Source organism: Papio anubis, chromosome 2 (genome assembly GCF_008728515.1).
Source record: "Papio anubis isolate 15944 chromosome 2, Panubis1.0, whole genome shotgun sequence".
NCBI classification, from domain to species: domain Eukaryota; kingdom Metazoa; phylum Chordata; class Mammalia; order Primates; family Cercopithecidae; genus Papio; species Papio anubis.
In genome coordinates, this window is record NC_044977.1 from 186600922 (window position 1) to 186625767 (window position 24846).

At 37.8% G+C, this 24846-nt stretch overlaps 1 protein-coding gene across 9 annotated transcripts in view; it reads left to right on the plus strand.

Moving 5' to 3' along the window:
• The window catches only part of IL1RAP (interleukin 1 receptor accessory protein), a 147597-nt gene that overhangs the window by 46682 nt on the left and 76069 nt on the right, over positions 1 to 24846 (plus strand). For 7 of the 9 annotated variants that reach the window (XR_004182356.1, XM_031663869.1, XM_031663875.1 and 4 more), the window contains exon 2: positions 3864 to 3928. Coding sequence is in view for 7 of the 9 variants with exons in the window: in XM_031663869.1 (XP_031519729.1) it covers positions 3865 to 3928 (64 nt within the window). In the remaining 2 variants the exon portion in view is untranslated. Of the gene's footprint in view, positions 1 to 2807; positions 3929 to 17563; positions 17675 to 24846 lie in introns of those variants that run through there. The other 2 variants (XM_031663872.1, XM_031663870.1) reach the window with 2 other exon arrangements.

Genomic DNA, 24846 nt, shown 5'->3' on the forward strand with positions numbered 1-24846 from the left:
GTTTCACATGCAGAAATAGATGTTAAGGTGCTGAGTACGTGTTAAGACACATCTTTAACATTGTTGTCGATTACAGAGAACTAAGTACATTTTAAATCTCCTTGCTAAATGATATAGGCATTAAAGTTGATATACTGGGAACAATGGGATTAAATATGAGAGATGTACTAACACATAAGGGAGGGAGTATGAAGATTATCATGCAGGAAATAAAATGGATAATGCAGGAAAGGCATTTCCATTGTGGGTTAGAATCATCTGAAGCAACAGCAGGGTCTGTTAGGCCCCATCACAATAATCTAAAGCTAAGCTCTAATTTAGACACCGAGAAACTATGTTTATTATCCATGTCCCTTTGCTTTCTGACAGTTTCTCCATCTCTGACCCAGCACCCTCTCACTCTAAGACGCAAGAACCAAAAGTGTACTCTTTACAATACAATTCTAAGGCTGAATACTAGACAGTGCTAAATGGCCCAGCATTCTCTGAGAGGTTTCAGATCAGCCAGGTGCCTCCCAATAACATTGATACCTTCAATCTGTCAAAACCAGCCTTCTCAATCACATCTCCTTTTCAGTCTGCTTTATTCTAATTCATCACAGGGCAGGCCCTGTGTGTGTGTTTGCAGACAGGTGATCTGTAGATTAGCTTCGCCTTGGTGACCTGACTCTTTGCTGCCTTCAGCATAATCCAGTTACTCTTGGGAATATCAATTAAGGCCCTCAATCACACTAATTAGAATGTCTTCTAAATGTTGCCTTAGGAATCCAGCAGCTTATAAACAGGCAAACTGGGAAAATGTAGAGGTACGTGGGGGTTTTTAAATAGCCAACAGCAATTTGGGAGGGCGTATTGCTTTAGCATGGCTGAGAAGTGGGCCTGAAATTACAGTTCCCTGAATGCAATGAAATCTCTCGTTGCTCTTTGCTGGCAAGTTTAATGCAGAATTATTAATTGCATTTATTAATGACTTGGATGAGGATATAGGTTGCATGCTGATCAAGTTTGTAGATGTCACAAAGCTAGGAAGATAGCAATTATTGTGATAACAGATTCGGGAGCCAAAATGATTTCAAGACAGAATTTAGCAGCAATCTATCCAGTACGTGCCTGGCAGTGTTCTATAAAGTACAATTTGATGGTCATATTGCTCCTCTACTCAGAAAACTTCAGTGACTCCCTATGTGCTGTTTAAGTTAAATCCCAAGCCCTTAGCCTGTTATTTAAGGCTTTGCCATATTGTGATCCTACCACTGTCTGCTTTCCAACAAAATCTTCTGTAGTTCTTTTTCTAATACCTTGTGCTTGAGCGAAACTCAGTTCTTTTTATACTATTTTCTATATGTGTTCTATGCCTTCACTACCTTTGAGCATTATTCTCCACTAAAAGTTTCTTTTTCTCACATGTTCCTTCTGCCTCAAGTCTAAGTATCCAAACCAGTTCAAATGTCACCTCTTGTGTTTCGTCTTCTTTTATTGTCTTGGCTGGAGTGACCTCTTTCCTTTGCTAATCTTCAATAACACTTATCTGTTCCTCTCTATTTTTATCACTTTTTACTTCGTATTGCAGGGTTTTTTTTTTCTTTTGCACATTTTAAGTTTCTGTTAGACCCTGCCTATGAGAGAATTTCTGTCTGGCAAGTCTTTTTATCTCGTGAGGGTCTCAGGATGTGTGTTCTATACATAGTTGATGATACTAAAGTGGCTTACTTGGGGTTCATCTTTATTTTGGAAAAGTGCCTTTAGAGAAGATCCTACATTTTTCTCACCAGAGGCTTCGTAGCTATATCATAGCAACTTGGAAACTCAAAGGATAAATCCTTGAGGGGATGGATATTCCATTTTCCATGATGTGCTTATTTCACCTTGCTTACCTGTATCAAACCATATCTGGTCCATATATATGTGTGTGTGTGTGTGTGTATATGTATGTGTATATATATATGTATATATATACACATACATGCGCACAGGCACACACACACATATATATATACCTACTATGTAACTACACACAAAAAAATCTAAAAAATTCGGAAAAGAAGGAGAAAATGCTCAATTCATGTTTTATTGAATAAATGAAAGACTGATGGAGAGAAAAAGATTTCCCCAAGGTCATAACATAAGAGTTGGAAGGAGGAGGTACTAGGAAGAAAACATCATTTAATTTATCAGATGAAACAATAGCTTGTGATATGACGAGCTCTCCTGTGATTTGTGTACAACCAGGCTAAAAAAGGAAGCATGAACCAGAGATTTTTGGAGAGGTGTGGTCAATAGAGGTGATGGGAGTTGGAAGCTTGCATCGTCCTTTAGGGTGGCCACACCTCTTGGATTCCTTGTGTAGTTTATACCTTTTGTTATAGTTTAATGCTCTTAAAATTGGCCCATTTTAAATGATGTTGTGTGGTCATCTTATTTATCAAATACCTCTTTGATCTGTTCAAGCTGCTGCGTACTTGTGGTTGTGAAACTTGTGGCATAGGCTATTTGAGATAATAATCTTTGTAGTTCGTCTGATGTGGATGTAAATCCCATCTTTGTCACTTACTAGAAGTATGATCTGGACAAGTTACCAAGACCTCTGCAAGCATTCTTTTTTTTTTTTTTTTTTTTTTTTTTTTTGAGACGGAGTCTCGCTCTGTCGCCCAGGCTGGAGTGCAGTGGCGCGATCTCGGCTCACTGCAAGCTCCACCTCCCGGGTTCACGCCATTCTCCCGCCTCAGCCTCCGAGTAGCTGGGACTACAGGCGCCCGCCACCACGCCCGGCTAGTTTTTTGTATTTTTAGTAGAGACGGGGTTTCACCATGTTAGCCAGGATGGTCTCGATCTCCTGACCTCGTGATCCACCCGCCTCGGCCTCCCAAAGTGCTGGGATTACAGGCTTGAGCCACCGCGCCCGGCCTCTGCAAGCATTCTTATATGGCTGTTAGCTTCGACACAGAAAGCAGAGTTCTTGAGCATGGAATTTCTGCATCATGTTCAGGTTTCAGTATTTATAACTCACAGAGGTTTTACCAGTGATCAGATATGTCTTGGGTAGTAGGAAAAGAAATACTTCACAGAGCTGTCAAATCTTCAGGTCTTTGGCATTAAATATCACACAACCAAATGTAAGGGTGTGGTTCATGCTAGTTGGCTGTTTCAGCTGCTTATCAATAGGAAGGCTAAAGATCATAGAAAGTAGACTCCTTCCCCATCATTTCTGTCTTCCAGTGAGAAGAGGGGAGTATGAACAGCAGGGAATTAGATTTATATATTTTCCTTAATATAAATTCAGAGTGTGGTAGATTGCAGACAAAGTCTGAATCCAGGATTTCTAGACTTTCTATGTGTCTACATGTCACTAAAAGGGAAAAGTGCCTGGATTGTAAAGTATTCCAACTAGAAAGGGAATACAAAGAGGGGTAAGACGGTTGAATTTATCTGCTAGAAATGTGAGTCCTGGTCAAAAAATCCAGATGAATATTTTTTAAGTAGGCAGTTATAGTTCAGTGAAAAAGAGAGAGTTGTTGAAGCAGACAGCTGGAGTTTGATCATAGCTCTACCACTTTCCAGCAAAAGGATCATGTTTATGTTATTTAAACTTGTCTCTAGCCAAAGGATCTTGGTTATGTTATTTAAACTTGTCTATTAAATTTCTTTATCTGCATACAATATGGGAATTGAAAAACAAACAACAAAAAAACAAAAACAAAATAAAACCTGTCTTATTGGTTGGTTCTGACAATGAAATTTGTTAATATTGTAAATTCTTAGAATAGTCCCTAGTCTATAATCAGCATGCATGCATGCTAGTTATTATTATTTAAGCACTTGGAAGTAATAAGTGATTTCCCTTATCTTTGTATTTATGTTTACAGGATGACACTTCTGTGGTGTGTAGTGAGTCTCTACTTTTACGGAATCCTGCAAAGTGATGCCTCAGGTAAGTGAATGGCTTTTGACAATGTATTAAAATGCAAGTCATGCATAGGGTAATGAGTCCACTCTTCCTGAGAATGAATTTAAATAAACATAATGGTATTCATGTCCATTGTCTTCTACAGTAGCAAATAATCATAGAGCAGAAGAATAATAGAATTTCGGTGATGGAAAGAACCATTGCTGTCTCCAGTCTTCATGGGATAGAGTACATAGGAGGCAGTGGGCCGCTGTGTTTAAACAGGAATTTTTCATTACCTTCACACTCAGCCAACTAGAATATTGTTTTTTTTTTTTTTTTTTTTTACCTTACCTCAGGTCCTATTGGGGAAAGATGGAAGTGATAATAGCACAATCTGTTTTTCAAATTTGAGCCAGAGGTGGAGAAGGTAGCAGTGGTAATAATCCATTGAGATGTTAAATAAAATAATGAGTTTTAGTCATATGGTTTCTATATAGGAAAAAAAAAAAAAGGATCTGTCTTTAGACTCATTCTTTCCCGGAATGTTGCTTCATAAGAGGAACCAGCTAAGACCTTTGTAGAGTTTGAAAACCAAACTCAGTCATCATGGGCCATGAAATTAGAGATGGAAGAGACTTGCTATTTGAAATCCATCTTTTCAGATCTCCTCTTCTTCCCAGAATTATGCCCAAATCACTCTCTACCTCTGATTATTAATCATTAAATTTCAGCCTATGTTTTGGGACTAATCAAATTCTTAGAAAGATTTTAGTACATAAAACTGAAATTTGCCTCTTTGATTTTAGTATCTAAAACTGAAATTTGTCTCTTTCCAAATATTTACTTGGTTCACCTACAGGACTGAAACAAAAAAATGAAAGAAAGAAAGAAAGAAACAAAACAATCCAAAACCTACTGCAATGGTTCTCTAATTGCAATGAAGGGAACCTAGAGGTCCTCATTTTATAAAGCTTTTGATGTAAAATTCCCCTGAACACCATAAACCATACTTTCCATATCATTGCTTTAATTCCTTTTCTTTGTGAGAGGGCTTCCGAAATGTTAAGTTAGCTACCACATAACCAGACCTCAGTGTTCTGCAATATATGCCTTCAACTGTTTTTCATATGACATGGATTTAAGCCCTCCTACCATCCTGATCATCTTTTCTGGGTGCGTTTCAGCTTTTCCATGCCACATAAAACATTGTATTAGAAACCAAAAATAGCACTAAAGGAGTGGTATAAGTAGGACAGAGTACAGCTCAGTGCTGAAACTAGAGGTAACTTCTAACCTTGTTGGCCCTTTGGGGCTTCACAGAGGAATGGCTGTAGATAACCAGGGCTGTTATTCAGCGGGGATATACTAGGAGACAGCTCCCTGGCTGTTTAGTCCAGCATCCGTCCTTCTTGGTTAGGTGTCCCATTTGATAGGTGAGTTTCTTGATGTCCTGATTTTCAAATATGTTAAATATAATTCTTGATTTTAGTTTGTTCTTATTTGATTTAGTCTATGTTTGAATGCTATCTGCTCACAGAAGCTTCCTTGCCTATCTTAACTAAAAATCCCCACCAGTCACTCTCTCTCCCTCTATCCTGTTTTAGTTTTCTTCATAACACTCACATTCCCTGATATTATATTAACCTTCTTTCTTTTCTCTCCTCCTCCTCCCTCTTCCTCTTCCTCTCATTCCCTCCTCCTTTTCCTTCTTCTTTTTCTCCCTCAACTCCCTGTCCTTCCTCCTTTTCTACCTCCCTTCTTTCCTTTCTCCTCATCTCTTTTCCTTCCCCCTTCCCTCCCTCTGTCTTGGATTTTAAGCTGCCTGAGGGCAGGAACTTGTTCAGGAACTTTTGTTTGTTATCCAAACACTCAGAATAATCATTGACACATAGACACATAGCAGATGCTCAATACATAGGTGTCAAATGGTCGAATACATGTCCCTATACATCCCTTCCCCTGGTCCCAAACTATCCAGTTTTATAATGGAGCCTGTTTGGGTCCATGCCAGTAATTCACCATGTAGTTTTATGTCCTCCCTCACCTTGAAGGAAGAGGGAGAGGTGGCTTTGTTACCGTTGCTGAAGGGGGTTCCGGAAGCTGGTGAGTGCTGGTGCCTTCCCAGCAGTCCTGGCCATGTTACTTTTCTGAACGACCTTTACTGTAATCCATACACGGAGTCCCCAGCCCCCACCTCAAGTGCTGTTGGTAAGAGAGCTTTCTACCCAGGAACTGTGACTCATAATTCTGCTAGGGGAAGCTAACTTCTTGAATAAGATAAGTTCTCATACCAGCCACATTACGTCACCATGGGAGCAGGAAACATGTTGTAATCCCCTCAGCCCATCTGGCACATACTCATTTGCCTTCCTTATGAAGAGGTGTATTGTGTCTGACAGTGATGCCACTTCCTAGTTGGAGGGAGAGGAACAAAAAGGACATGTTGTTGACAAAAACGAAAAGAGCAACTGGCTCTGGGCTAGTGGGGGAAGAAAGAAATCATTACGCATCTTGAGGGATCAACCAACCTCTCTGCACATGAAAGTATTGCCTTTTACAAGGCATCTGTGGATGCTGACAGATCCGTTGGTCTTTCATGAGGCTCTCCCTGTGCTCAGGTTCCCATCTCAATGGAAACACAGGTTGATGTGAGGAACAAAGCAGAAATGTTCTGAAAACCCTAAAGCAATCTACGTGCATATCGTATTAGTAAGACATTTATTTTGTTCTAAGTCCTTCCATGTGGGCCTTTTAAGAGAATCCTCAAATATAAAAAAGAAACCTTAACAGCATGAGAACTTAGCGCCATGCAATGTGTTTTCACGTGCAGTGAACTGACCTTAAAGTCAGGTGATTCTGACTTCCAATCATGATTTTTCTGCTAGCAGTACTGTGATCTTCTTATTCCCTCAGGAATGGGGAAGCAACATTTTCATCTTAGGTGATGATAAAAGCAAATGATTTAAGAAAGCTTTATTTCCCTTTAAGGAATTAAAGCTTAGATAATTATAATAGCGATTCTATAATTATAATGTGCTAGTTATATTAATAATAATAAAGCTCCCTTTGCTTAAAAAAGCAGTTTGCATTGTACATATTCAATGTCATTCTCACACCCAAACCGTGGGGTAGTCAGAGCTGTTGTAACTACCTTTGTTGGATAAGACAAGTTAGGATCAAATTACTTGGAAGTCACACAGCTATACTTAGCATGCTTGTGACTGCAATGAGTTTCTGGATTCCTGACATCCATATTATTTTTACTAAATATGCTCCAGTTGGGGTCTGTTAGAATATAAATGACTTAGAAAAAAGATTAAGATCTTAGGGATCACAGGTAATCATTTTGTAAACTGTTGAAGAACTACTCTGTGGTAGGTTTCTACGCTTTGTAGGTAAGGCACATCCTTACACCCTTATCCTGCCCCCTCACACCACCGAAACATTTTCTTCAGGAGGAAAATGATTATAATCGAAAATTCAAACTCAATATTCCTTTTTTTTTTGCTTATTATAGTATTAAATATTTTCACTAATAAACTCGAAGAAGGTCTGTTTGTAAGACTTCGAAATGGAAACTTCAGCTCAATACATGTCTCTTGCTGTGCCTCATTGGCAGTGTGTCAGGAAGCTGAATTGTTAAAAGCTGCCTTTGGAGTAGAAATAAATTTTGGAACCTGTGATCCCAAGTTGAGGAGATAATAAAAATAGCACCGTATAGAATATAGTGAATTTTAAAAATATTACCATATCAAAATTATTTGCTGCATAAATCACATGAAAAAGAGAGTGCACTGCCACCCCAAAATGCAGGCACACACACAGATCTTTGAAAAAGATTTTATTTCAAAGTCAACAGTTGACTGTGTGCCAGGTGCAGGGCTAGATTTCACATATGTTATCATTAACTTCACAGGAACCGTGGTGTAGGGGTAGGAGCTAGAGACTCTTCTACGTGTTTGATAGTTTGAGAAATGAAGATCCAGGGAGGTAGCTCAAGTGTTCATGATGGCATGCCTGATAGAGCTAGGCTGCCTTGACTCCAAACACAGTGCTCTTTTTTTTTCTTCCCATACTACATTGCCTTTCTTTAGGACTGTGCTCTGCTACTAGAAGTAAGATCCTCTGATTTCTTTTCCATTATATTTTTACAAAATTTGTAGAGAATGGAAATCATCTATCCAATTATTGGGAGTGAATTACACAATGCAAAATACATAAATAGTAAAAAGGACTAATTGAGAGATTTAAGATTTAAGTTCTGTTTTACTCTGTGACTTGTTTGATGACAGTAAAGAGGTCATTTCATCACTTTTTATCACTGCATCCTTATTTATAAACCAAGCCAACCAACCAAGCAATTAACAAACAATAGCAGCTGATCCCAATCAATTCCAGTTTCTTAGAAACTGGAATACATATGTAACAAACCTGCACGTTATGCACATGTACCCTAGAACTTAAAAGTATAATAATAATAATAATAATAATAAAAGTTCCTTCATAAAAAAAATAAGTTTCTTTTCTGTTTAACTGATTAACTTTTTTTTTTTTTTTATGAAGGAACATTATGCATCATGGACACACACAGGGTATACTCCTCCTATTAGCTACTTGAATTCTTTCTAATAACAGTGTTAACAATGATTTCTCTTCATTCTAAAGATCATGTGTTTGACATTTTATATCGTCGAATCCAGGGTTAGAAAGAGGAGTTTCTTATTTTAAAAGTAATACAGTAAAGTTTGAGAGAAGGAAGAGAAAATAATTACCAAATAGAATTCCGTGAGAGCAGAGAAAGTTACCAATCCTGTCAGGAGATATTGGGGAAGACTTAATCATTGCTCCTTGCTAGGAAGAAATGCATCTCTTATTTGGGAATGAAATAGTTCATGGCAACTCAGAAGACAGTGTGAAGGCATTTAGAAGTCAAGCTGGAAAGGCAGGTTGGGAACAAATTATGCAGGAGGGGAATTACTTTAGGTAAAGAAAATGTCCACATTTAATGTATTTTGGTTATAGTTGGCTAGGTTTCTTTTCCTTTATTTTTTAAATTCTGTCTTATTTTTGCAAAGACATACAATATTATTAATTCTATGTGATGGTTCTTTCAACTTGTGGTAAGAATTCAGTTTGCTGTCAGCCCCACTGGCCTCATTTTATTTGAATATCCTTGCTTTAAAAACTCCATACTCAGATACACTTGTGACATTGCTTCCTGTCCCAGTTGCCCATGGCTAGTCACCCTGAACACTCTTCATTTCTATGTAATTTAGTCCAAACATTTGGAAAATGTATGAAGAATACTGTTTCATTTTATTCTTAGTCCTAAAGGTCATTGGAATTACAGAATTTCACCCTGTTGTCGTTTAAATGATGCCTCTCGGAAGCAGATCTCTTCACTTTTTTTTTTTTTTTTAAGCTGTGTTTGTAGTTTGGAACACACTTATGTTTTAGTTACTTATATTTCCCAAGTGTGGATTTACTGTAGCCTGATTGAAAAGAGATTTAAGCACCATATAATTGGCCTGATACTGACTTTGCAAATACACAGCTTCTTGTATCACAGTGATAATTCTAAGTTTAGAACAATGACCTGGTTCTTCTTGGCATGGCTGTGTTAGTTAAGGGATACCAGTATTTTTGCAGGCGCTCCTGCATATCATTGTGGGTAAAAATGTTTGTTTTACAGGAATTTATTCTACCCTTTTGAGTTACCTTTGTTTTTGCTATCCTTTCCCTCGCTTCCCCAACCCTGAATATTCATTTTGACCATATTTTTAGGGACCAGGTTGCCACCTTAGTAGTGACTCACTGCCAAGACCAGTTTCTACCCATTTTTCTTTCACCATTTAAAAAGTTTCTTTTCTGTTTAACTGATTAACTTTTTAGAAAATAAAATATATACCCACCTAGGATAACAACACAATGATTGCTCTAGTTTTAAATCCACTGAGTGCTGCCATCTCTCATTTATTTTTGAGGAAAAGTGAGAAAATGGATACATTTAACAAATAATTTGGGAACTTCAATCACCTTCAAGTACCTGCTATCCAAACATATAAAAGCTGATGTACAAAATTGCCTGGCTTTGCCTTTCTGAGTTTTAGAGACAGTAGGAACAATGAAAATGCAAGACAACTAAGACAATGAGAGAAAATAACTAAAATCATCACTTCCTCAACAACCTAGACCATATTCTGTTGTTTTTTTACGACATTCATTTCTCCTTCTACCACAGGAACCAAAATACTTGGGATAGCTGTACAGTACTGGGAAATAAATATCACTTTTCTACAGTGTTTGTAGGGTCTGAAATAGTAGTTTAAGGCTCTTATCCATCAGCCCTTTTTTTTTTTTTTTTTTGCTTCTGAGATACTTTCATATTTATTTATTTATTTATTTTTTGAGACAGAGTTTTGCTCTTGTTGCCAGGCAGGAGTGCAGTGGTGCGATCTCGGCTCACCTTAACCTCCACCTCCTGGATTCAAGCGATTCTCCTGCCTCAGCCTCCTGAGTAGCTGGGATTACAGGCATGTGCCATGATGCCTGACTAATTTTGTATTTTTTTGTAGAGATGGGGTTTCTCCATGTTGGTCAGGCTGGTCTCGAACTTCTGACATCAGGTGATCTGCCCTCCTCAGCCTCCCAAAGTGCTGGGATTACAGGCTACTTTTGTATTTTTTAAAGTGCTCTTTAAGGTTTATAGGAGTGTTCATTTTGATACGTACATCAAGATACTGATGTTTACATTTCCCCCTTCACTTATATAAGAAAGTGTTACGGTCCCTTTGAGATTTGAACTTGCCAGCCAGTGCTAGCAAGACTGACCAATTGAGTCTATTTGCCAATTATGTTTCCTCGGTGGAACCTTCTCCAGGGCTTACTGTATAAGTGTAGATACTCAAGAGGAAAGAAAAAGAAAACAAGCACATCTATCATGATTTTTTATATGTGTGATTTTTTTTCTATTAAATATTGCTTTTTATTAATTTATTACGCTGGGTTTTATTTTTTCCTAATTACTTACACTTACATAAGAAGTATAACTATGGGCCAGGCACTTTGGCTCATGCGTATAATCCCAGTACTTTAGGAGACTGAGGTGGGGACATTGCTTGAGGCCAAGAGTTTGAGACCAGCTTGCACAAAATAATAAGACCCTGACTCCACACACAAAAAAATTAAGAAAAATAGTTGAGTATGGTGATGCACACCTGTAGTCCCAGCTACTCAGGAGGCTGAGGTGGGAGGGTCACTTGAGACTGGCCGGTAAAGGCTAAAATGAGCTGTGATCACACCACTGCACTCCAGCCTGGGCGACAGAACAAGACCCTGTCTCTTTCTCAAAAAAAAGTACAACTATAGTTGAAGTATAGATCTTTATTATTATTACTAGATGAGAGATTAAACTGTATTTATCATATGTAAAATGATATTTTGAAGTATCTATACATTGTGGAATGACTAAATCTAGCTAATTAACATATGTATTACCTAACATAGTTACCATTTTTGGAGCGAGAACACTTTAGATTCACTCTGTTATCACTTTAAAACAAGCTTGTCCAACCCACGGCCCACGGGCCCCACGAAGCCCAAAACAGCTTTGAATATGGCCCAACACAAATTTTGAAACTTTCTTAAAACATTGTAGATATTTTGTGATTTTCTTTTTTAGATCATCAGTTATTGTTAGTGTTAGCTTATTTTATGTGTGGCCCAAGACAATTCTTTTTCTTCCAAAGTGGCACAGGAGAGCCAAAAGATTGGACACACCTGCTTTAAGGCAAACAGATATACAAATTATTGTTCCCAAGTGGATGCCAACCATTATTAATTATTATTTACTGTAGTTTTGTTTGCCCTTTCTTTTCAAGGGGGAGAAGCCGTTCATTGTTTGCCACAGACTTATCTGATGACCAGATGCAAAAACCTACTAGCATTAAATTGATGCACCTGAGTTAACCTGAATGCCCTAGTCTTCTCTAGATTCTTTGGGGCTTCAGAGTGTCCCAAAATTGCTTAATGCACTGATATTTGATTTTTAGAGAGAAAACATTAATTTTACTGTTATATTTTCAATGTTTTTTGAATTTTTAAATTTAACTGGTCATCTAGAGGAAACTGAATTTCTTATATGATAGATATTTTGACATTCACGGCTTGAGTCTGCATGTCTTTTCATCATTTTCTGGTGTCCACTCAAGGTAAAGGAAAATAAGAAAAAAGAGAAGAAGGATAGAAAAAAGGAATAATGAGGCAGAGAGGAAGACAGAGAAGACCCTTTTTTAAAAAAGAGGTATAGTAGGAAAAAGAGAGAGAGAGGCATAAAATGCAAAGAGAAAAATAGAGATCGAGAAAGTAATTCCTAGACGGATTTCCTGGATTTGATACAAACTCAGTTATATACTTTTTCAGATTACCAAAGAAACTAAACCATTTTTAATACCACATTTAAATACTACCCCCTTTTTTTCTGAGCTTTGCATTGAATGGTTTCCTTTTTGAAGAGTTAATTTTTTTCTAGGTTTTTTGTTTGTTTTACAGTCTTACTCTTTCCCTCCTTTCTAGTGTATTAAAATGGTGAGAGAAAATAGAAACCTTAACTATTCCAGAAGTTTCCTTACATCTTGTGCCCCTACAGCCATGAGAGTGGTCAGCATCTCCAGGGATAATGCTTTGTTAATCAGGATACTTTTGTTCTGAAAAAAAGTGTACAGCAGAGATGGTGGAGACTTAAAGCTTTGCATGCTCTTCAGGATAATGAAGGAAGAAGAGATGGCGGGCCAAAGTGTAAGACTCTGGACCCCCTTTTGCAAGTTTGTTAGTTCTAAGGCAGAAACAATCTGCTGCTGTTTGCAATTGACACTGAGCTGTGAAATGTGTTTGCTAGTAGCAGTGTGTTTCTTGAGGCACAGTAGAAACCCAGCGAATCTATATTCAGGTCTAAGAGGAGGGTGTAGCTTTACTTGGAGGTTGATTGAAATCATGGAAATTGTGAATGGAGTAATTAGGAATCGGAAGTGTTGGAGGACTTCCTCCCTCCCGCTGCGTGCGGTATTCTTAGTGAAATGCTAAGGGGAATTTCAGGAAGAAAGTGAGGACATATGTATACATAAAGTATAATTTAAAAAAAATCCACTCCACCCCCCCAAAAAAAAGAAAGTGAGGACGGTGTCTTTTTTCCTGGTCGCTTTATTAAGGCAAACTTTTAGCTCTCTCACCTTTATTACTCTAAATATCCTGTTCTTAAAAAGGGTTTCTCCTCTCATTTATAATGCAGTAATAATTGAGGACTACAATAATAGCCATGAAGCATTTTACAGTATTGGGTTTTTAATCACTAAAAGAAGACCATATTAGGCTAAACATGGCTTTAAATCTATTTTAATTCTCTGTAAAATGGTAATTACTATATAGTGGTGGGTAGGTATGTAATAGAAAGGAAGGTAGGTGAGGAAAGTAACATTCTTTGAATCAAGGATTATATTCATATAATATTATATTCATTTCTGAAAAGCCTCATAATTCAGAAATGTGTGTTTTCTTCTATCATTATAAGTGAGGGACTCCAAATTCAAAAAATTGAATTAACTTACCTCATATCACTATAGAAGTGAGTGGTAAAATTTATATTGCTGTTTGACTTTAAGATGCAGTGTCATTTAAAATATAACATGCTTTAATTGATTATATGGAACACACATATTTGAAAAGAAACGTTTAACCAGTTACCAAAACAGAATCTAATATGTGATTTTTTCATGTTGCAAATAGAATTTCAAGACGATTTGCTCCAGTCTTCCTGAAACATATACATTACATTTTAATTGTGTATATTTAGATAATACACATCTTTCCAAGTTTATAAAAATTTTCTCAAAGGAAAGCAGTTCTATACAGGAATAAGATTGCAGATGGATGAAGGAAAGGTGGCTTGGTACAGATGCAGTGGGTTTCAGTGCAGTGGGAAGCTGTTAACTTTAGTATTCTGCAAGGTTGCTTTGGCATTATTCATGTGGCTTCCCCTGTGGCTAACTCAGAGATACTAACTCTAACTCCCTAGCTTTTGCTCCTTTTCCAATGACTCACTGCAGGCTCTATTCCTCCCCTTAGGTGTTAAGGGACTCAGTCAAGGATGTTTACATGTGGCTCAGAGATTTTTTTTTTTTGGGTACCCAGCAGTGTAGAGTTCTAGAAAATTCTTTTCAGTTTACAAATGCCAGTTCTTTTCTGCTAGTCTTTGGCAGTGATTGGATGTGAACTGTGAAATTTGATTGTGGTTTCACTCCAAGTTCTATTTTATTTCTGGTGGAGCTGGAATGTTTTATCTTTCTCGGAAACGATCACTTTTTTGTGTGTATGGCAACAAAACAGCTAGAATAACTGTCACTTGGGCTCAGCAACTACACAAAAGTATGGGCTGGGGGCATTTTAACCATTCCGTATTCATACACAGGTAAGCTATTTCATTTACTGCAAACTCTCCAGAATTGAAATCCCAGCAGATTTAATACACAAATCCTCTTCAGTCCTAGGGAAATGAGTTTTTGTTTTTTTTTTAAACAGGCTGATTATTCATTTCAAAACATGGAATATTTTTGTCATAAAAGGATGATGAGTATTGCCCTCCTATTTTAAATATGTACCTTTGTGATTTAATAGAAACAGGTCAAAGATCTGTATGACCTCCACATTTAGGGAGGTTGGTCCTTCATGATTAGATGTGAAACCCAGTTCAGCTTATGTCTCCTGGACACCTGTTATGTGCAGCTCCTTGTGTATAGGGTAGGTAAAGATGAAGACATTGTACATGTATTCATTCATTCGTCTATAGTTTGTGAGTATGTGCTAGACACTGTGCTTGCCTGTACTGGTAACCAAAACAAAAATTATCTTTGCCCTCATGGAATTCACAGTCTTGGGGATGGCTTCAAGTATTTTCTTCCTTGAAGAACATAAGTAAGTAAACACATTTTTATAAGAAGTTCTCTATAGTTATAAACAAGGCATTATATTGACAGAAAGTAATGGGATATTCCTTTCCTTACCCCATAGTGAAGGAAGATCTATTAAAGAATATGCTATTTAATTGAGAACTGAGGGATGAGAAAGAGCCACCTTCAAAGGCAGTGGCATGAGATGTAGGCCCTGGGTTGCAGGAGCTTTGAGAACTATGGGGAAAGGAACATGGGGTGAAGAGGAAGACGTAGGCAGGGTGCAGCACATACTAAGGGTGTTGGTACATTAACTGCAATAAAAAGCCATTGAAAGGATTTGGGCAGGGCCTTTACATTATCCAGCTAAGGTATTAAATGATCATGCGAGCTGCTATGTAGGAATAAGATTGGAAAAGATTTCTGTTTTTCCCAGTATGGCGGACAAGGTCCTCTAAATACCCCCTTTGCTGTAAAGCAGCTAGAAATGCTGCATTTAAAAATAAATGTCTTTTAAAATGAATTGCTGAGTTGGTAAGAAATCCTTAGAGGCCAAAATTGAAGTGAAAACAGGAATCCAGAAAAGAAAAGAAGCCAGCTCTGCAGCTGGCGGCTGCCCAGGGTAACATCCAGAGTCAGAGGAAAAAGATATATTTAAATGCTAGGACATTTGGATAAGTTTTAGAAAAAAAATAGTTAAATTCCTACCTTGTACTTCACCTCAAAACAAATCACAGTTGAATTAAATATTTAAATTTTTTTTTATTATACTTTAAGTTCTAGGGTACATGTGCACAATGTGCAGGTTTGTTACATATGTATACATGTGCCAGGTTGGTGTGCTGCACCCATTAACTCGTCATTTATATTAGGCATATCTCCTAATGCTATCCCTCCCCACTACCCCCTCCCCACAATAGGACCCGGTGTGTGATGTTCCCCTTCCTGTAAAAAATAAATTAAACCCTAGAAAAAAATATATGCAAACATTTATTATAATGTTGGGATGGAGACATTTGTAGATATGTCGTCAAAGGTAGGCGTCAGCAAAGAAAGTTTGACATAATTGACTACATAAAGATTTTAAAAATTAGTATAGCACAAAATATTGTAAGTTAAAGGACAAATGAAAAATTGGGAAAACATAAGTATATGGCAAAGGGTTCATGTCATCAGAATACAAGGTGCTATTATATACACACACACACATATTTTAATGGAAAATTAGCAAAGATTTGAAACTAGCAGTTCAGGTAGTCAAAAACAGATCAACAAAAATTGATCAGTCTAAAAAGGAGCTAAGTTCATGAGTGAGATAATAGATTCAAAGTAAACCAACATGAGATGCCATTTTTTTTTTCACAATCCAGCCTAGCACTGGTCAGGGTATGGTGATCTAATGACCAAGTATGCTAGTCTCACACACAGTGGCTGAGAGCTCACCTGGAACAGGCTTTGTGGAAGGGACATTGGCTATTTGTTTCAAAGATACCACCAAAATACCTCCCTTTAATCTTGTAATGAACCATACACCCTATATTCTAAGAAAATAATCAGAGAAATGCATCAAGACATACTCAAAAACTATATTTTTCATAGGATTGTTAAAATAAATAACTTTGGAAACAATATAAATATTCATGATCAAGGAGCGTAAATCAATATATATGTATCAATACAATGGAATATGATGGACTCATTTATGATAGCTGTTTCTGTTTAAAAACACGTATCCTATAACAGAACTAGTGTGAAACCTTTACCAACTGTGGCAGTTGTTTGCTGGAGCTAGGCGGTATGGGCTTGTAAGAACCAATTATTAAATTTTTGGGAAACTTTTGAGCCATTTGTCAAATTAGTCGTTTGAAATTGGCTTTGATAAGACTATTTACCCCATGGAAATTGGTAAACTGATGCTAGAAATTAGCTTCCTCATCATCACTCCCTGGCTGTTTACCAGCACGCCAATCTGGTCATGCATGTGGAAGCAGATGGAAAATCTTTTTGGCACGCCTTGTTTTTATTTGTTTTGTTTTTTTTGTTTGTTTGTTTGTTTGTTGACAGGCTCTTGCACTGTCACCTAAGCTGGAGTGCTCACTGCAGCCTCAAATTCCTGTGCTCAAGAGATTCTCTTGCCTCAGCCTTCCGAGTAGCAGTAACCACAGGGGCATGTCACCAGACTCAACTAAATTTTTAATTTTTTTTTTTTTTGGTGCAGATGGGATCTCACTACATTGCCCTGGTTGGTCTTGAACTCCTGGCCTCAGGAGATCCTCCTAAGTGATCCTCTTGCTTTGGTCTACCAGAGTACTGGGATTACAGGTGTGAGCCACCATGTCCAGCCTCCACTCAACTTTTAACAGTGATTATCTTTGAAAAGTAGAATTATGTTTGGGTTTATTTCTGCCTCTTTTAAAATAACTTTATTTTCTGTTACTACATTAATTCATTTAGGATTATGGCCTCCAACTGCATCAATGTTGCTGCAAAGGGAGCTAAACGTTGGGCACACATGGGCATAAACATGGGAACAGTAGACTCTGCAGAGAACTACCAGAGGGAGGTGGGAGGAAGACACAGGTTGAAAAACTACCTATCGGGTGTCTATACCCCAAACTTCAGCATTATGCAAAATTTCCATGTTACTAACCTGTGTATGTACCCCCATATCTAAAATGGAAGTTGAAATGAAAAATAATTCAAAAATAAAATTACTTATTGTCTGATTGTATTTCAGTCTCATTAAATTTATAATTGGAAGTAAAGGGTAACTGAATTTTTAGAAGAAAGTATATAGATCTGAACTGTTGTATTCCTCGGGATGGCAAGCAAGAGGCAATTGTGACAGGTATGATAGTTTAAGCCTTGGTTCTTTGTTTCTATCTGTAAATTGGTATGTTAATAACTTCTCTAGCACGGAGATAATTTTAATATTAATGAAATGACCTCGGTAGACTAATAAATTAGAAGCTTTGTGAGGGAAAATAGATATTGCCATAGATTTTCCTGCATTATAACCATGGCTCGTGTTTGTGTATTTGTTAGTATGTCATGTCAAGAAATTAAGCATTAGCTACCCAAATACTTGGAATTTGAAATTAGCGACTCCCCACTTTCCTCTATCAGTCTACTAATATTGGGTACTATATTAGTCTGTTCCCAAGTTGCTAATAAAGACATACCAGAGACTGGGTGATTTATAAAGAAAAAGAAGTTTAATAGACTTACAGTTCCACGTGGCTGAGGAGGCCTCAAAATCATGGAGGAAGGTAGAAGAGGAGGAGCACAGGCATGCCCTACATGGCAGCAGGCCAGAGAGGGTGTGCAGGGGGAACTGCCCTTTGTAAAACCATCAGATCTCGTGAGACTTACTCAGTATCACGACAATGGCACAGGAAAAACCCGCTCCTGTGATTCAATTAACTCCCACTAGGTCCCTCCCATTATATGTGGGGAGTATGGGAGCTACAATTCAAGATGATATTTGGGTGGGGACATAGCCAAAGCGTATCAGATACTTAGCCCAAAACCTATCTATACACCCTGATTCTTACCAACTTTATCTACTCATTAAACATTTCTCTTTATAGACAGCTTTCTGTTTTGTTTGTTTTTGGTTTTGTTTTTAAGAGCTCAGTACTACAGAGTATACTAAGCTAGTTGTCAACATTTCAGTATCTGTAGGCATGGTTATGCATGTGTTAAACAAATGAGTACTTCTTCCTTCCACCATCAGTGTTTCTTCATTTCTCTATGCAATAAACATATGTTGTATTGGGCTTACACTGTGTGTCAGATACAGTTCACATTACCATTACATTCAGTAACCATTACAGGGATGAATGATATCATACAGTATTTACAGTATTAAAATGCTTATATTATTTGATCTTAGAATAACATTGTAAAATATATTATTATTCTCACTTCACAAATAAGGAAATAGAGGCCCGGAGAGATTAGGTGGTTTAGATGTAGTTTTGCATATAGGAAGCAGAAGAACCAGGACTCAAGGTTTTGTCCTCTGTTCCCAAGTCCATTATTCTTTTTCCTGGCAGATCCGAGGGATCCCTACCTTTTTATTACCAAGGACATTTTTATATTTTATATTTTTTCTAAAGATTCCTTGTATTGCAAGCAATGAAACCAGACACATTAGTCACGCAGCCATCATGACAATGTAATTTTAGAACATTTCATCACCCCAAAAGGAAGCCCTGAGGATTAGCAGCCAATCCACAACCCGTTCTCCCCACCCCAGGCCCTAGGCAACCAGTAGTCTACTTCCTGTCTCTATAGGTTTGCCTGTTCTGGATATTTCATATAAGATATTGCATGTGGCATTTTGTGGTTGATTTAGTTTTCACTTAATGCAATGTTTTCAAGGTATAGCTATGATACAGCATGTATCACTATATCATTTTTTAGTGATGAATAATATTCATCATTGAATCATAATTGATGAATATTATTCATCCGTGATGCACCTGTGTGTGGTTTCCAAATTTTGACTCTCATGAATAATGCTGCTATGGACATATGTGTACAAGTTTTTGTGTGTATGTATGTTTCCATTTTTCTTGGGTATATAGCTGTAAGTTGAATTACTGGGTCATGGTAACTCTATGCTTAACATTTTGAAGAACTGCCAATTACGTTCCAAAGTAACTGTGCCATTGTAAATGTCTTTTTGAAGTATTTTGAAGTATATACCTATTTGAGGTTATTTGCACTCTCGTATTCAACTGAGAACATCTCCTGTGAATATCTCATGTTCAGCTGATTTCAGCTCTTGTGGATCTCATTTTCAACTCTCATGCTCAACTGATTTCAACTCCAATGAATATCTATCTAGAAGTGGGACTGCTGGATGAAATACTACTCTCATATTTAATTATTTGGCAAAACTTCCATAGTGTTTTTCCAGAATGGATAAAGAGAATGCATTATATCATACAATGAATATCAGTCAGCCCTAAGAAAGGAGGAAATCCTGCCATATGCATGGACCTGGAGGACATTATGCGAAGTTAAATAAGCCAGGCACAGAAGGACAAACACTACATGATGCTGTTTATATGAGGAGTCTAAAATAGTCAAACTTATAGAAGCAGGGAGTAGAATGGTGGTTGCCAGAGGCTGAGAAGGGGGAAAAATGGAGAGGTATTGATCAAAGGGTGCAAAGTATCAGTTATGCAAGGTAAGTCCTAGAAATCTACTGTACGGCTTAGTGCCTATGGTTAATGATTCTGTAATGTATACTTAAAAATTTGCTAAGAAATTAAATCTTATATAGAGTGTTCTTATCACTAAAATAATAAATAAATGAATACATAAACAGGGCAGGAGGAAACTTTTAGAGGTTATGTGTATGTTTATGGCATAGATTGTGATGATGGTTTCTTGGCCGTGTATGTATCTCCAAACTCATCACTTTGTGCACATCAAATATATACAGCTTCTTGTGTGTCAATCATACCTCAATAAAGTGGTTTTTAAAAAAGAAGCAGCAGAAGAGGTCATTGTGAATTCAGAGGTCTTCAGAGGACTCAGCCCTTTAATCTCTGATTCAGTAAAGGGGCATCTGAGTGTTTCCTTTTTTGTTAGTGTAACAGATATAAATCTCAGTGCTATGGGAGCTCAGAAAATGTTCTGGATCAGAACATGCCCTGGGTAATTCACAATACATAATGCAGAGAAGAAAAACCTGGACTCAGGTCAAATCCTGGCTTCCGTATGACTCTGTGTCCTTATCTGTAAAATGAAGCTGATAATATCAGCCCTGTGTGTCCCACAGAGCTGTTTTGGAGATCCAGTGAGAGAACAAATCTGAAGTTTTCTGTAAACAGTAAAAGCAAATAAGGAAGCAGAAGCTCAGTCAAATGAGCCTAGAAACCACACACTTGGCAGATAGGTAGGCACCAGTTGGTGCTCTGTATTATGAAATTAGGATTGAGACTTTTTACATTCGAAGCTGGGTGCTTGCCTACAAGAATCCATATTTCCAAATGTGAGCAAACCCTTGCCCAGCAGAGTTTTCACAAAATCCAGATGTTTAGTTATATGTCCATTGTTTAAGAATTCAAAAGCAGATAGCATATTTTTCAAAACCAGTTGCTTGACAACGAGTTTATGGTCCTATGATTCTCTGCCACCTTCCCTGGTTTTGATGACTCCAAATCCGTTGAAACTTGTATTATTTTTCTATTGTATTTTTCAACATATTTGTCAAAGAATATGGGAAAAGCAACTTTATTCATTCAACAGCCATTGTTTGAAGTATTTCCAAGAGCCAGGTATTTGATTGGCATTAGGATATGATAAAGAACAAATAGTCCCTGTTCCTTTCTTCACGCTCCTTTGTGTCTCATGTGTTCTATGCCTGTTTCAGGGTCTCTGCTATTCACCATGACTCGTGGATGGCACCAATACTGTGTTTTAAAAATGAAATACAAAGTGGAGGTCAAAGTTCTAAAAAAAAATAAAAATGAGGAATAACATAAAGAGGATGAAAGATGTTGAGGCTGCAGTTCAGTTCTGTTGCTAATTTACTGGGTGATTTGGGCAAGCTACTTAACCTCTCAGAATCTGTTTCCACATCTGTTAATTTGCTTAGTTCTTGACTCTAACAAGCTAGCATTCCATAGTTTGAGATTCAAGAGCCTCTGAACCCAGTCGCCTTTCTATTTCTTTACATTTTTGATCAGTCTATCTTTGCTCATTTTCCATGTGGCTCTTACCTGCCCCTCTCCATCTTAAGTATCATCCTAGCCCAAGGCACATCATCCCATTCTTGAACTTTTCTTTTTTTTTTTTTTTTTCGTTTGAGACAGAGTTTTGCTCTTTTTGCCCAGGCTGAAGTGCAGTGGCGCGATCTTGGCTCACTGCAACCCCCGCCTCCCCGGTTCAAGCAATTCTCCTGCCTCAGCCTCCTGAGTAGCTGGGATTACACGTGCATGCCACCACCCAGGCTAATTTTGTATTTTTAGTAAAGATGGGGTTTCACCATGTTGGTCAGGCTGGTCTCAAACTCCTGACCTCAGGTGATCCACCCGCCTCGGCCTCCCAAAGTGCTGGAATTACAGGCTGAGCCACCCGGCCCAGCACATTCTTAAATTTTTCTGCAGTTGCTTCATAATTAGCTGTTTCTCCTTTACTTTTACTCTCTACAGTCCATTCTTCACACAGCAACCAGTGTTACCTATTTCAAATGGTAAATTAAATCAGGTATCTCCTCTGTGGAAGACCCTGGAATATGTCCCATTATTCTTAGAATTAAATTCAAGTTCCTTACAGCAGCCTATATGCTCTTATATGTTCAAGTTCCTACCTATTGTTTCACTTCTTCATATTCCACTGTCTTTCTTGCCCCTGGTAATGAAGTTTTCTGAGATTCTTCAGGAACTTCACACGTACTGTTCCCTTTCTCACCTAAGTTCTTCCGTCACACACTCTCCTCTCAACTTTGCCCCTCACGTCTTCATTCTGTTGCACTCAGCTCAAAAATCGATTTCTCAGGGAACATCCCATCTCCCGCCCTAATCACTGACCTCTCGGGCTAAGTAAGATCCCTGTTAATATATCCACTTTATACCCTGTACGTCTTTTTCATGGTAATCACTCCAATAGCAATTGTTGTTAATTGTGTAATTATTTATTTAACTACCTAATTAATGTCTGTGACCTTCTCTAGAATGAAAGTTCCGTGAGAACAGGCAGATTTATTTACCTGTGTATCTTTAATGTGTAGCAAAGCCTTTGCACTTACTAGGTGCTCAGTAAATACTCAGCGAATGAATGAAAGGATATAATAAATAGGTAACACTTAATTCTTTAAATCAGCTATGAGATTATTTTGGATGCGATAATAAGGTATTTATGTCAGAGAGTTCTGAAGAAGCATAGATTTTTCTCTCTATGTAGTTACTGATCTCTGTTTTTACTGTGAGTGCAAACAATACTCATGCCACCCCATTAGAAATAAGTATCCACCAGACTGTGCTGGATGAGCAGGACTAAAGCTCTCTCTTTGAGCTCACAGTCTAGCAGCGAATTAGCCTCAGGTAACAGTTATGCAAGGTACAAAGTGGTTAGTATCATAAGAGAGGTTCAGAGAAACAGCTATGGGGGTTTCAAAGTGAGAGAAATTGTTTCAAACTGAGAGCAGCAATCTGTATCCAGAGGTGTCATGTCCAGTTTCGGCATTGAAAAATTTGTGTGATTTGACTACTTGGAGATGGGTGAGAAATGGCAATGAAGAATGGGGCTATGACTAAATAATTGCCTCTGCCCAGTTGTTACAAGTAAGGCCAAGTCTTTAAACAAGAGGCAGGAACTGAACCTTTTAAAAGTTATTTTTCTTTTTATTTACTCTTATTTGCGTATAGTCAAATTGAAGTTTTTGGTGTAAGAAGTCTATGAATTTTGACAAATACATACAACCATGTAACAACCATCACAATTGAGGTACAGAAAGTCCCATTATCCCCCCAAATTTCTCTCATGCTGCCACTGTGCAACCCACCCACCCCCAGTCACTAGCAACCACTGATCATTTTCTGCTCCTATAATTCTGCCTTTTCCAGAATATCAGATGGATAGAATTGTACTGGTCTGACTTCTTTCACTTAGCATAACACATTTGAGGTACATCCATATTGTTGTACGTATGAGAAGTCCATTCCTTGTTACTGAGTAACATTCTATTGTATGGACATACCACAGTTATTTATTCATTCATTAGTTGTAGGATATTTGATTGCTTCAAGTTTTTTGGCTATTATGATGAAGGCTGCTATAAACATCTATACACAGGCTTTGTCAACACAAGTTTTTGTTACCTAGGACCGATATTGCTAGGTCATATGGTAAGTATCTGTTTAACCTAATAAGAGGCTGCCAAACTGTTTTCTAAAGTAGCTATACTCAATTCTGTATTCCCATCCTCAATGAATGACAGTCCAGCTGCCGCACATTACATGAACACTCGCTATTTTCTTTTTTTTGAAATGGAGTCTCGCTCTGTGGCCCAGGCTGGAATGCAGTGGCATGATCTCGGCTCACTGCAACCTCCACCTCCTGGGTTCACGCCATTCTCCTGCCTCAGCCTCCCAAGTAGCTGGGACTACAGGCACCCGCCACCACGTCCAGATAATTTTTTGTATTTTTAGTAGAGATGGGGTTTCACCATGTTAGCCAGGATGGTCTCGATCCTCTGACCTCGTGATCCACCCGCCTCGGCCTCCCAAAGTGCTGGGATTACAGGCTTGAGCCACCGCGCCCGGACTTTCCATTTGTTAAACTGCTAACCATTCTAATAGTTTTGCAGTAGTATCTTGTGTGATTTTTAATTTACATTTATATAATGACTAATGATTTGGGCCATTTTGTCATATGTATATCTCCTTTGGTGAAGTGTCTGTTAAAATATTTTGGCCCTTTTTAATTAAGTTGCTGACATTTTTCTTTGACTTTTAAGAGTTCTCTATATATTCAAAAAATGAGTTCTGTATTGAATAGCTGATTTGTGGCTTGTCTTTGCTAACCTTTAATTTTCTTGTTATTTTAAAAATCTTGCTCCCAGGTCCATCACTGGATCTCCTATAGTCTCTTAGGTCTACTCAATATGTTTATAGAACTTCTAGGTTTTTTCAGACACAGTGGCAGTCTATGAAGATGAAAATGACCATTGCCTTGTTAACAAGGAACCTTTGAGTAGCTGGAAAGAGAATCCAGTATCCAAATATTTATAACCTATGAAATAATGTCCTGAGTGTCATAGGGATGTATAGATAGTGTGCTATACTACAGAGGGTTGTCACTCATTGAGGTTTCTGGTTATTAAAATACTTTGAGGCCCCGAAGAGAGTAACAATAAAGACTGTGGATGATTACATCCTACAAACCGTAACAAAGTGGCTTCCGTCTCTACAGCCACATGTATTATCTTTGATGGCGATGGTCATTAGGGGATGAAGGAGGAGCTGTGCCAGGCAGTGTAGTCTTTCTCAACTTGATAAG